General features: G+C 43.4%; 1 protein-coding gene across 6 annotated transcripts in view; it reads left to right on the top strand.

The window, feature by feature from the left end:
• Nucleotides 1-6,403, top strand: part of UBE2D2 (ubiquitin conjugating enzyme E2 D2) — a 64,505-nt gene extending 58,102 nt beyond the window's left edge. For 2 of the 6 annotated variants that reach the window (XM_036239843.1, XM_036239842.1), the window contains exons 8-9: nucleotides 1,505-1,598; nucleotides 4,757-6,400. In XM_036239843.1, the coding sequence (XP_036095736.1) occupies nucleotides 1,505-1,598; nucleotides 4,757-4,802 (140 nt within the window). In that variant the 3' untranslated portion in view covers nucleotides 4,803-6,400. Of the gene's footprint in view, nucleotides 1-868; nucleotides 895-1,504; nucleotides 1,599-4,756 lie in introns of those variants that run through there. The other 4 variants (XR_004956398.1, XM_036239844.1, XM_036239841.1 and 1 more) reach the window with 4 other exon arrangements.
• Nucleotides 6,404-13,702: the final 7,299 nt, after the last annotated feature.

Here is a 13,702-nt window from a genome sequence, read left to right as displayed (position 1 = left end):
TATAAAGTAAAGGAACTAAGTAGTGTACTAAGGACTTCATTTACAAGGTCTAGATAACCACCACCCCAGCTTCCTTTCCTGGAAAGAAAGACAAGTTATTTCTTTAAAATTTATTTTTTAAAAGCTTTATTGAAATAATCAGAATTATAAATAAAGGAAATTTGTAACTGATACTGATTTGGTAGATATCTAAATTTAGGTGAAGAATCAGTTGTACTCTTGCCAGTTTGATAGGCTAGACAAGTTTTTTATTTCTATAGTCAGTAATTTCATGAACATTCAAAAATCTATAACTCCTTGTTGTCATTTCCAGGAAATACATGAAATCTTTCCTAATTGCTATTAGGATTTCTGTGTTTGAAGAGGGCATCAGGTGATACGCCTGAAAATGGGAAGAGAAGATATTTTGGGAATGCCATCTGCCACAATTGTGGGCAACAGGAATGAATAATCAGAAAACATCTTTCCTGATATTTTTTAGTTTTCATATATTCTTAAGGCAAGGAAATAGCTTTTTTGTTAAAAAACTGAATGATAAAGGGCATGTAAACTTTTTCTTCACCTCTCAGAAGCCCTTAATCTCTATAGAACAGATTTGATAGGAAAATGAGTAAATCCCTTTCCTGCTGAATTTGTTGTTTTAGGAGTAAAGGGGAATCAGAATTATTGTCTCTTGCTACTGAACATTAGAGCTGAATTCTGTTAGCCTCAGAATGGAAAGACTGGAATTTATTTTACTATGTCAGAGGCCACTGGATTTAATGTAATTAGTGACATTGACTTCTTTTTTACATTCAATAAGGAATGCATAAATTAACAGATTCAACAGAAGAAATTGTACTATTGAGATTTGTCTACTATATTCCAGGTTCTCACTGAGGAAATGGCTTAGATGAGATTCTAAATCATCACTGAAAAGCATTTGGGACCTTAGTATAAGTATGTTGTACCCTCTGTAATAAGTGTGGCCAGCTCCATTTGGGGAAAGTACTAGCCTTTATGTTCTTAGATTAAATTGTTTTCAACTAAAAATGAAACAGATCCATTGCATATGAACGTAACACCTGCCATTGAGAAAGCCGTGATGGTTAGATTTCATGGTTGTCGTTTCTGACTAAGAACATTCAGTAGTGTGATTGTCTTTGGAATTTTGAAAGCCATTTATCTCTGAACATGGGCTTCTAAAAATTGATGTTCATGGGCTACAAAAAGTGTTATTGGTCTGGGATTTGGAAGACTTGGATTCTAATTCCACTGTAATTACTAACTAGGGACATTAGGCAAGTTACTTCATCAGCCTGGGCCAGCTTCCTTAGTGATTTAAGCATAGAGAAATCTTAGAATCTCTGTTGATCACTGTTACAACAAAGTTAGGTAAAGCTTACAAAGCTGCTAGGCACTGCAATATAAATAGATTTAGATTTTTTTCATGTATTGGCACCTCATGTTTCTTTTAATTCTTTGCTTTTATTCTCTACTAATTTGTGCGCTTTCTTCATTCTAGTACTCTTGTCCATCTGTTCTCTGTTGTGTGATCCTAATCCAGATGATCCTTTAGTGCCTGAGATTGCTCGGATCTACAAAACAGATAGAGAAAAGTAAGTATGACTGCCAGACAGAAAAGTATCTGTGGTGGGGTGGAGATGTTTGTGACTCAAATCTTTCTTAAGTAAGGGTTGGGTATGGGTCAGATACTTAAAATGAAGACCTGATATACTTACCTGGGGATGGAAACAGGAGTGTTTGCATTGAGTATCTATATGTAGATGATACTGATATTATTGACTGACTGGAGAGAAAGAGAAACACTGATTTGTTGTTCCACTTTATGCATTCATTGGTTGATTTTTATATGTGCTCTGACTGGGCATTGAACCCACAGCCTTGGCATATCAGCTCGATGTTCTAACCAGTGGAGCTACCCAGCCAGGGATATTATCTCTTAATTATTTCATATGACCCTACTATATAGAGAAACTTTTCTACAATATATTTTTCTTTTTTTTTTTATCCTCACCCGAGGATATTTTTCCATTTTTTTGTACAGAGAGAGTGGGAAGGAGAGAGAGGAAGGGAGAGAGAGAGAGAAACATCGACGTGAAGGGACACATCGAGTGGCTGCCACCCGCACGACCAACCAGGGCCGGGGACAAACTGCAACCAAAATACGTGCCCTTAGCGGGAACCGAACCCGGGTCTCTCCGGACCGCAGGCCGACGCTCTAACTGCTGAGCCAAACCGGCCAGGGCTACAATATATTTTTCAACAGTTTTATGTCTCCTTGGCTTTTGACACATAAAGCTTTTATTTATTTTTTTTATCCTCACCGGAGGACATTTTTCCATTTTTTGTTCAGATAGAGTGGGAGGGAAAGAGAGGAAGAGAGAGAGAGAAACATCGACATGAAAGAGACACATCGAGTGGCTGCCACCCGCACAACCCAACCAGGGCCGGGGACAAACTGCAACCGAGGTATGTGCCCTTAGCGGGAACTGAACTCAGGTCTCTCCGGACCACAGGCCAACGCTCTAACTGCTGAGCCAGACCGGCCAGGGCCATATAAAGCATTTTGCATCAAGTGCCCATTTGTCTTAGGTATTTGAAAATTCATGGGAAAAGGAAATTACTTTTCTACCATTTGGTATAATCTAAAGAAAGTGAATAAATGCCATGAGACATGAAAACCCCAAATTTTCTTCAAAACTAAAACTTGATGTAGAATTTACATATTTTAAACTTGTACTATGAACTACTAAGAATGGTCAGGATATCAAAAGAAATCATAACCGCCAGGCTGGTGTGGCTCAACGGTTGAGCATTGACCCGTGCGCCAAAAGGTTGCTGGTTTGATTCCTGGTCAGGGCACATGCCTGGGTTGGACCAAATCCCCAGTGGGGGGCATGCAGGAGGCGGCCAGTCAGTGTTCTCTCTCATTGATGTTTCTATCTTTCTCTATCCCTTCCTCTCTCTCTCTAAAATCAATAAAGAAAAATTATAATTAAACATGTTCTAATCTTTTTTCTGTTTTTTTTTTTTTTCCATTCAAATAGGAGGAAATAGATGGGAAAGAGTGGATAATTTTCTGAAGTTAAAATATAAAGGATTAGTCCAGCTGGTGTGGCTCAGTGGTTGAGCATTGACCCATGCACTAAGAGGTCGCCGGTTTGATTCCTGGTCAGGACATGTGCCCAGATTGTGGGCCAAATCCCCAGTGGGGGACAATAGATGTCCTCTCTCATTGATGTTTCTATCTCTCTCTTCCTCTCTCTCTAAAATCAATAAAGGGAAAAAAATTTTTTAAATATGTGTAAAGGATTAAAGAATTATTTGAATTTTACTGGGCGGGGAGGGGCATCCACCAATTGACTGCCTCTTGTATGTGCCCCAACGGGGATCGAACCGAATCCAGGAATAAAATCTGTATGGAACAATGCTCCAACCAGCTGAGCCACACCAGCCAGGGCTGATACGAGATATATCTATCAACACACACACAATTTTTTTTTTCTTTATTGATTTTAGAGGGTGGGAAAGGAGAGGGAGAGAGAAATAGAAACATTGATTAGAGAGAACATCGATTGGCTGCCTCCTGCATGCCCCCCACTGGGGATCGGGTCCACAACCTAGGCATGTGCCCTGACTGGGAATCAAGCCTGCTACCTCTTGGGTCAACGCTCAACCAGTGAACCACACTGGCCAGGCTAGATTAGATTTTTTTTTAATCTTCAGATAGAGTGGGAGGGAGGGAGAGAGAAACATTGATCTGAGAGAGAAACATCAACTGGCTGTCTCCCGCATGACCCTGACCAGGACTGGGAATGAACTGCAACTGAGGTACGTGCCCTTGACTGGAATTGAACCCGAGACTCATTGGTCTGGGGGCCAGTGCTCTAACTACTGAGCCAAATTGGCCAGAACCATCCCTTTTTAAATCAAAGAATTGTAGAACTTTTTGACCTGCTTATTATTTTACTACTGGAATGTTCTGGAAAAATAGACCCATTCATTTTATTTCATTTATTTTTGTCTTCAGACAGAGTGGGAGGGGGAGAGAGAGAGAGAGAGAGAAACGTCGATGTGAGAGAGACCCATTGATTGGTTGCCTCCCGCACAACCCCAATGAGAGCCCGGGACCAAACTGCAACCGAGGTACACACCCTTGGCCAGAATTGAACTCCTGACTCCTTGGTCCGTAGGCCAACGCTCTAACCACTGAGCAAAACCGGCCAGGGCTAGACCCATTCATTTTAGAAACCAAATTGTTTAAAATACATTCTGCCAGAACTAGTTATTTTATTGCTACAGAGGAAAGTATTACATTAATTTAATCACTATCAGTGTATGATTTCAAGACCCATATAATGTAGAAGTATGTAGTTTGAAGAACTGCAAATAAATGAACCAAGGGTTGACGATCTTTCCTAGAAATAGGTCAGTCAAGTATAGAATAAGGGTATGCCAGCAAATGCTAAAATTTAATCAGAATCCTCTATTAGCATTTACAGGACAATTATTTTGCATTTAACAGCTTTTATTTTCTACTATCATTGAATAAATGCTTATTAGAAATTAGGGGTAAAAAGATAGCTTTGCTTGAATGTACTGTACATTTTCCCCTTCAAATTACTATATGGGTTTTTAATAAAGAACACTAGAGAGGAAAAGAAAGTTACGACATGGGGTGATGAATGAAATCTATTGCCTTCTAACCTGACTCCTGACCCGTGTTAAGCTAAGCTTCTCTTTGTGTGTGCAGGTACAACAGAATAGCTCGGGAATGGACTCAGAAGTATGCGATGTAATTAAAGAAATTATTGGATAACCTCTACAAATAAAGATAGGGGAACTCTCAAAGAGAAAGTCCTTTTGATTTCCATTTGACTGCTTTCTATGAGCCCACGCCTCATCTTCCCCTGTGCACATGTTTACCTGATACAGCAGTGCTGCGTGTTGTACATACTTGGAACAACAAACTAGAAATACTGTACTTCTGTACCAACATTGCCTCCTAGCAGAGAAGTGTATGTGACAAGCCAGTTCTCCAGGCGTAACCTAGGTGTGGGACTAAAAGCTTTCCTATTGACTTAAATTTGGATAACGGCAAGGTGAGGGGTGGTGGGTATGTTGTGTGCTTGGATGGGGAAGAAAAGCTCCACTGACCTGTAGGAGATGGTTTTTAAGTGGAATCCTTTTAAACTCAAAACAGATACGAAAAGCAAAGTGAAGAACATGAAGCTGTTTCTGTATTCATTTTATGCTGAAGGACCTACGTCTTAGGTGAAAGTTATGACCAGATTAAAATCTACCCACATCCTGTATTTTAAGGTGTAAGTTTAACTGGATTGGAGCTATTAGTACATAAAGTGTGATGGGCTTTGTTCCCACCTCTTACATCTCCCCACCCTTAAACCCCTTGTCTTTTCAGCCCCTCTTTCTCTCTTCCATATTCTTTGGTTTGTATGTGGTTTCTCAGTTAATACATAGCTAATAGCTCTTATTTTTCTTATGTTTTTAACTGCTTAGGTCTCTCTGGATGTAAGGGTGAAAATTCATTTGATGGAAATACTTGTGTATATTTAAAGACCCAGTTGCTCCTCTGGAGCTTGTACGTTCAAGAATGATTAATCTGTGTAATAAACTGATTACTACAGTCATTACATACAATTTTGTGTGAATAGGCTTTTTGATTTTAAGAACTTTATCTAGCTGAGATTAGCGGTGGATTTTCCCCCACCCCTGAAATGTTTTCATTTTTACCGGTTGCATTTCAAACTCATGAGACAATTCTAGTTTACATAGTAAAAAGGATATCTTGAAAGTAATTTTACTGAACAAGATAAGGGTTAGCTTAAATGCTTTTCCATGAAACTTATATGTGCAGTATTCCAGGAACATGACTGTTAAACTAAATAAGAAATTTGCTTTATTAATGAAACTAAGCTTTATTTCACCAAAACCTTGTGACATTCCCTTGGTACATAGGGCATAAAACAAAGGCACTGATATTTGGTAAATTAAGCTTCTGGGATTATAAAAGAGCAACATTGACCAAACCTGGGAAAAATGAGCACAATCTTGTATTGGAGAGTCTACATGATTACTTTGCACTAACATTGCAGGATGTTCATTCAATTTTAAATTGTACTGTATGTGGCTTTTTGAAGTCTTCCCTTGAATCTAGTAACATGTAGTTTGAAACTTGTAAACAACTGTGTTTGCCAGAAACATGGTTCATGTGAACTAGGCAAATTACCTTTTTTCCCCTCCTTCTCCTAACCTAATTGTAAACCTGACCAGCCTGAAGGCTGTGGCTGGTGCTCGCTGGCCATCAGTATCTTTCAAATGCATCTTACACTCTTGCACAAAAATTAAGGAATAAATGTCCACTGCTTTTGGTTTTAAACTTGTTCAACTTGTCTTATCTTCAGTGTCACTACTCCTCCATCTTGGAACTAAAGTGTGACATAACCTGGAAACTCTTCAAGTGTTGCATTTTATTTATTTGTTTTTTAAATATGTTTTTATTGATTTTTAGAGAGAGAGGAAGGGAGAGGGAGAGAAACACCAATCAGCTACCTCCTGCATGCCCCCTATTGAGGACCAAGCCCTCAACCTGGGTGTGTGCCCTGACTGGGAATTGAAACAGCGACCTCTTGGTGCATGGGACAACACTCAACCACTGAGCCACACTGACAGGTCAAGTGTTGCATTTTAGTTGCTGGCTACTTACTAGTATTTCCAACATTCTTGACCTTGCAAAGAATGTTTGATTATTAACAGTTGTGGGGAAAGGAATTAAAATTGAGCTGTAACTTAAAATTATCCTAAATTCTCAGTATCATGGCCAGGTGGGAATTCATCAACTTTTGACTTGCTATTAACTATACTGTTGATTATGGGTCAGCTGCACAGACCCTGAAAGCAAGTTCTTTGTTATCTTAGCTGCCATTTCTTTACCATTTATTAGGTCATAATGTAAATATTTTCACAAAAGTACTCTTAAGTATTTTTTTAAGTGCTAAGTAAAAGCCATTATCCTGGTGTGCAGTTCCCTAAGGAAGGTTTACATGGTCACAAACATTAGACCCTTGAATGTAGTTTGGTCCTGCTCATTTGAGTATGGAGCGTATTTGATCCAGACTATATACATATGCCTTGGTCAGAATGAAGGCTCAGTCAGGGATGCCACCTTCCCCACTCAAAAAAAAAAATGTGTCACTCAGGATGGTTCTCACCTCGGATCACATTGCTTTTCACAGGAGTGTCTCGGCTTTATCACATGTGAAAGCTTATTTGCAGTAACCCTGATTATCTTGGTGAGGCAGTCAGTGGGTTATATGGGAATGGCAATTGTTTGGGTTCCCTTTGCTGTGCTTTTTAATTACATGGAGTGCTTGGTCAAGTTATAGTTGGAGTAGTTTCTTTCGGTGAAACTACATAATTTCAGATACTTGCATGCTCTGTTACTGTCCAGTGGTCAAAGTTAGCATTGTCCTGCTGGATTCTATACTTTGGGTAGTACAAAGACTTGGAAGGAGGACTGTTGGGGTAGGGAGTGGCAGGGAGGTCTGTAGAGAGAAGGACCCATGTTCTCTGCCCTGATCTAGCAATAGAGGCAGTCTTTCTACTTCCTACTGCTCCTGTATTCCACTCTTTGAGTCATTCTTTGCCTCAACAAGTTATTTTGAGCTCTAGGTAGATTGTCAGGAGAAATGAATTATTTCTAAATTACAGTTGGAATGCCTATAAACTGCCCCTTGTCTGCAATTAAAGTGAAACTGTGGGTATTATCTTATTCTGCTCTACGATACCCCTTTACATCTGGTGGCTAGGTTTTAATGATTTTTCTTTATTGATTTTAGAGAGAAAGGGAGGGAGAGAAACATCAATTGGCCGCCTCCTGCATGTCCCCCACTGGGGATTGGGCCCACAACCTGGGCATGTGCCCTGACCGGGAATCAAACTGGTGACCCTCTTGGTGCATGGGTAGACTCTCAACCACTGAGCCACAGCAGCCGGGCTGGTGGCTAGGTTTCAATAGAAGATTCAGTTCCTGGGTCTTCTGAATTATGAACATATCTTGTCTTCCTTCCTACTCAGGAATAAGCATCTTTATTATCCCTGCAGAAAATTGTCACCAGTGTTAAAAACCCATTACCTCCTTTGATTTTCCTTGTGAATACTCTTTATTCCAAGTGATGGGTTATTTTGGTGGCTGTGATATTATATGAGAGAGAGCAGATTTTTAATATGAAAGTAACTGTGAAGGTAGTAAGCTCTCAAATATACATTCATACACATCTAAGGAGAGAAAATAGACTTCCTTGGGGATACTCCTGGTGTCTGTTTCCTATTTAAGTTTTTCTTCTTTTTTTTTCTCACCTGAGGACGTTTTTTCTTTTTCTTCTTTTTTTTCAGATAGAGCGGGAGGGAGGGGGAGAGAGAGAGAGAGAGAGAGAAACATCGACGTGAAAGGTACACATCGAGTGGCTGCCACCCACACAACCCAACCAGGGCCGGGGACAAACTGCAACTGAGGTACATGCCCTTAGGGGGAACTGAACCTGGGTCTCTGGACCGCAGGCCGACGCTTTAACCACTGAGCAAAAACGGCCAGAGCTATTTAAGTGTTTCTTATGTTGTGTATGTACTTAGATGAAAAGTGGCTCTGAGTTTGCTACCCCATAAAAGCCTTCCTTTAAAGCCTTTTCCTAACCATACTTATCCCTAGCTGGAGTAAGTGGTTAGTATTCAGGCCCCTCTGAATATTTCCAGGCAATTCCTGGGATGGGCTTAGAAAGAATAAAAACTAGCCATGGGATCACTTTGTCAGGGTTAATATTTATAATCACCCATTGTTGCCGTATTTTGTATTAGTATAAATGGGAAAGTTCAGAGGTTGGGAATGACTACAGAAACCGTTAGGCCTTTGCTCTCAGTGGCTGAATGTATTATAACAATTACCAAGCAGCTTTGCCCTTTCTCAGTGATGCTTCCTGGGCCAGTTGAGGCAGAGGCAGAGGCAAGAGATTTTTGTTATAAGTGATCACTTTTTCATCTTTGAATTATTTGTAGAGCTGCACCTGATAAAAGGCAAAGTGTATCTGTCTTTTAGCAGATGTAGAGCTATATGAATATCTTAGCATCAAGACAGCAGCTTGATAGTTTTCATTTGAGTGGGGTTTTTGTTTCTAAGCTGTATAAGTTGTTATTGATAGAATGGCCTTTTCCAGGGCTAGGGCTCATGATTGCCCTACCAAATGGTTGACTGGAAAGGCCAAGAAGAAGCCACTAAGTGCCTGGCCAGGCCTCTGGTGACTGCTGTCCAGGGAAGAGCAGTGCCATCTTGGTAAATGTGCTGTGCATTCCTTTTCACACTTCTAAGGATATAATGGGAGGTAGCTACCATTTTCCCAGGCACTGATCTCTCCTTACCCTAAGCCACTTGTTCTGTTTTAATTTCTTCCTAAGGACTGAAAAATTTTGACTATTAAAGCTTACACTCTTGGCTGCCCTGGCTGGTTTTTCTCAGTGGTTAGAGCATACCAGAGAGTCCTGGGTTTGGTTTCCACTAAGTGCGTGTACCTTGGTTGCGGTTTGTCCCAGGCCCCAGTTGGGGTTGTGTGGGTGGCGGCCAGTCGATGTGTCTCTCTCACGTTGATGTTTCTCTCTCTCTCTTCCTCCCTCTCTTCCTCCTGCTGTATCTGAAGATAAATGCAAAAATGTCCTCGGGTGAGGATTTTAAAAAAAGCTTACACCCTTGGCCTGGCCAGTATGGTTTAGTGGTTGAGCGTTGACCCATGCACCAAGAGGTTGCTGGTTTGATTCCTGGTGAGGGCACATGCCCAGGTTGTGGGCCAATCCCCAGTGAGGGGCATGCAGGAGGCTGCCAATAGATGTTCTCTCTCATCGATGTTTCTGTCTCTCTCTCTCTCTCCGTAAAATAAAGGAAAACAATTTTTAAGAAAAAAAAATAAAGGTTATACCCCAGCCCTAAATTTTAGGGCCCCTAGAGAACAAGTATGAGTAGGGGAGGCTTAGTTTTACTGACTTCAGGATCAGTCACTCCCTAAATCACCATCTTTCTCATCTTTGAAGTTTTCCATAAGAAATTAGGGTAGCTTTGGAAACTCCAAAGCTTTGGGGGGCCCTTTTGGAGGTTTCTGAAACAGCTCACAAATACAGCCTGGCCCAGCACCATCTAAGGGGTGATAGTTGGCAAAAGCTAGGCTACCTGACAGCAGAGGCATCTGGACTTCCCCCAGCTAATTAAGGGTCAATATTGGTTAGGTCTTTCTCAGCAATTTCCCCTACCGTCAGCATCACTGCCATCTTTGAAAGGTATGAGTGTGTGCAGTGTTGCACTGAGTTGAGGGGAGCTGACCTTGTTTCAGAGGACACAATAGGACTTCCAGTCACCTGCTGCAATGTGACAGAGAACCAGGGGAACCAAAGCTTTCATCCTCTTTGGAAGGATGGCCCCAGGTAATCTCAGTCTGTCCCTCCTCTGGGGACAAACTAGGGCATAAGAGAAGGAGTGAGGGGAGGTTGTGAGGTAGGTACTGTTTCCTTGGTAAGATCAGCCTCCAAGCTGGATAGAAAGGGCACTTTCTTTTGAAGTTTCAGGTACAAATTTGGAGAAGGGGGCTGACTTCCTTAGTGATTTCTTCTGTGACACACTGTGTCCCTGAGTTCATTCTTGCGTATTCTGCCCTGGCACCCGCTGACTTTAGGTCACACACAGATGGGTTGAAGTTTTTGTGCCCACTGGAGGAGAATGTATCTGAAGTGCATTTGCTTAGAGTGGATGCTAGTGCCTGGGTGGCCAGCAGAGGGCAGTGGTGACCCACAGCTGTAACAGCCATGAGGTGGGTGGTCAGTAAATGTGCTTGGATAGATAGAACCTGAGAGGGGCTTTTGTTGGGTTGTAGAGGCCTGTATGGGCTTGGCTTTGTTCACTGTTTACCCAGAACTGGATGGGCCAGTGCCTAGTTCAGGAAGGCTCCATCGTAGATGCTCACAGCAGGAAACAGGTTCATATTCTAGCCCAAGCCCTGCCAGAGGTGTCAAGCTGCCAGCCCTCCTGTCCCCTCTCCATTGGTATGGCAGCCATATCCTTGTGTGTGGACAGGTTAGTGGGGTTCAGGCCAGGGCCTTTGCCCACTTGGCTACAGGTTGCATGGAGGCAAAGGTATGTCCAACATTGCTTCATGTGAACAAGGGGACTCATTTCTGGCAGCTCTCTGCCTGTTGCTCACTGTTGCCTTTCCCCAGAGGAAGGCAGTCCCTGTGACCCCAGCCAACTAGCCCAATCTCATTTGCCTGCCCACCTACTCTGGGCAACCAGAACATAGCTTTTTATACCCTGAGGGATGGAAGTCTGGGGACTGGAATAATAGAACTGGGGGCTGGTGATAAAGCCTGGGGAAATGTCCTTTTCTTGTCCTTTTCAATCTATCTTGTGTTTTGGGGCCCCAGGCTTCCCAGTCTTCCAGCCCAACAGCTGTGAGCCTCCAGGGCCACTATCCATAAACCAGCTGTCTCTTGGGGAATTCTTTGAAATTCCAGACTTGGCCATCTGGGTATGCAAATAGCTCCAGATCTGCTGAGTTCGCCAAGTGGCTGTACCCCAAGCAGAGCTATGAGAATTGACCTCCACTAACCCTAGATGAGGAAAGCTGCCTTGGGGCCTTTGGTTCCTGGAACCCGACTTTCACCTGCTGAAAGACAAGAGGGAAGAAGAGAGGAGTCCTGGGGGCTCCCAAGTCGTGCTCTAGTTCCTAACCTGATAAGAGATTTTACATCCAAAATCTCCAGGGAGACTCCTGGAGCCCCATTCTGGAGCATAAAGCTCTGGGCTTAAGAAAGTCTCTGGAGTAAGGAGGGAAGCCTTGGGTCTAGACTGGCTAGAGGAGTGGGGGCTCCCTGTAGGGAAAGCTGGTTCCTACCATACTATATGCTGGCAGTAGAGCTGGATTTAGGCAGCTCAGAGTAGGGCCAGCAGCCTGGCCCCCAGAATGCCTTGCTCTCCCCCTGGCCTCCCCCTGGGGCTGGTTATCTGGCTGCAACAGGAGGAATGTGTGCTCTGAGTGGGGAGGGGGGTGGTCAGGGTCAGGGTGGAAACCTGGGAATGTGGACTCTTGCCTGCCCCTATCCCTGCTGGAGGGAAGGAGCCGTGGAGAATGTGGCTGACAGGCCTCAGGCGTGGGAGAGTGTAGGCCTGTGTGTGTGTGTGTGTGCGCGCGCGTGCGTGCGTGCGTGCACACTCAGGAGGGGGCTGCCCATGTGTGCAGGAACTTGTGAGAGTGTGAGAATTGTGAGCATGAACATTCCTTAGTGTTTATGCATATGGGTGTGAACCTAAGCTGTGTAGCCTTTGAGGAGTAGGAGTCAAATCTGGGTTTGAATTACAGGCCTATGACTTTTCAGTTGTATATTCTTGGGCAACTAATTTATTTCTCCTTTGCTTGGTTTTCTCATCCAGAAGATGCCCCCCTCCCGCTCATAGGCAATGCTTGGTGGAAAATGTCCTTACCAAATTAAAGGTTTGTGGCTGTGGGTGTTTACAGGTTAAGGGAGGTAGGAATGGACATTGGGACATCTTCCCTGGGTTCCTGTGCAAGATGGATTTGCTTCTTTTGAAGCAGAACCAGCTCCTGGGACACCCAGGGACTCTGAGCAGGCTGTCTGGAACCCTTTGGGACCCATTTGGCAAGGCTTGTAAGTATCCACAAACAGAATGGGTAGGCATTTGGATGGATAAAGCCTAGCCAGCTTGTGTGTCCTTGCCCAGGGTCTGTCTATCCATCTGCTCTTGGGGGACAAAAGGGGAATCCAGCTACCCCTTTTGGTAAATAAAAGCCTGAAGCTGGTAGTAGGAAGAGTTACCTCCAGTCATGGGGGTTAGGGGAGATTGTGAAAGGAGGTCAGACTTCCCCCATTTGTTTCTCAGACCTACCTGAAGGATTGGAGTAAGGGATGAGTCATGGGTGATTTGTATCTTTGCTCACTGCCCAGGATCCTTGCTTACCCATCCTAGTTCACAGGCCACGTAGTGGTCCTACAACTCTCCCTAGTTAAAGACTGCCTGTGTGTGCATGCGCACATCCGCATGTGTGCACGCACATGGTGGAAAGGATGTTGGAGTCTTGGGTCACCAGGCAGAATTTGGGATCCAGGCACAGAGTTTGAGGAATTAGCTAAAGTCACACAACCAGGCAAAACTAGGGAATGTTGAAAGTCTTTCTAGGTGAAACCTTTAGGGGGAGCTCCCTGGCTGCTAGGGATTCCTGGAAGCCCATGGGAGGACCCAGGCCTTAAATGGAGGAAGTGAGGGCTACAGCTCAGCTGGCCCTACACTGGAACCACAGGAGTGGCCTATAAGGGTGTGTTGAAGGAATGACGATCTGGCCCTGCTCCCATGCACATGCACCACTGGGGGGCGGGGGCGATGGCTGAGATCAGGAGCTAACCCTGTTTCCTGCTTTGGATTTGGACTAGGGAGTGTTTTTTTCTGGGGGCTCTAGAACTGATGCCTCAGTTCATGCATAGGGAAATAATGGAATATAGAGTGTGACTGATTAGCGATGGTCCTTAAGGAGTTTATGTGGGAGGTTCTGGGACCCTGTGTAACTAGATCACTGTTTGGTGGGAGGTGCTTTGTGTTCTACAACTTTGTGAGAGTGGCAGGAAATAGGGTCAG

Source organism: Molossus molossus, unplaced genomic scaffold, assembly GCF_014108415.1.
Source record: "Molossus molossus isolate mMolMol1 unplaced genomic scaffold, mMolMol1.p scaffold_m16_p_4, whole genome shotgun sequence".
Taxonomy (NCBI): domain Eukaryota; kingdom Metazoa; phylum Chordata; class Mammalia; order Chiroptera; family Molossidae; genus Molossus; species Molossus molossus.
The sequence above is the reverse complement of the archived record's forward strand: the minus strand, read 5'-3'. Positions and strand labels throughout refer to the sequence as shown.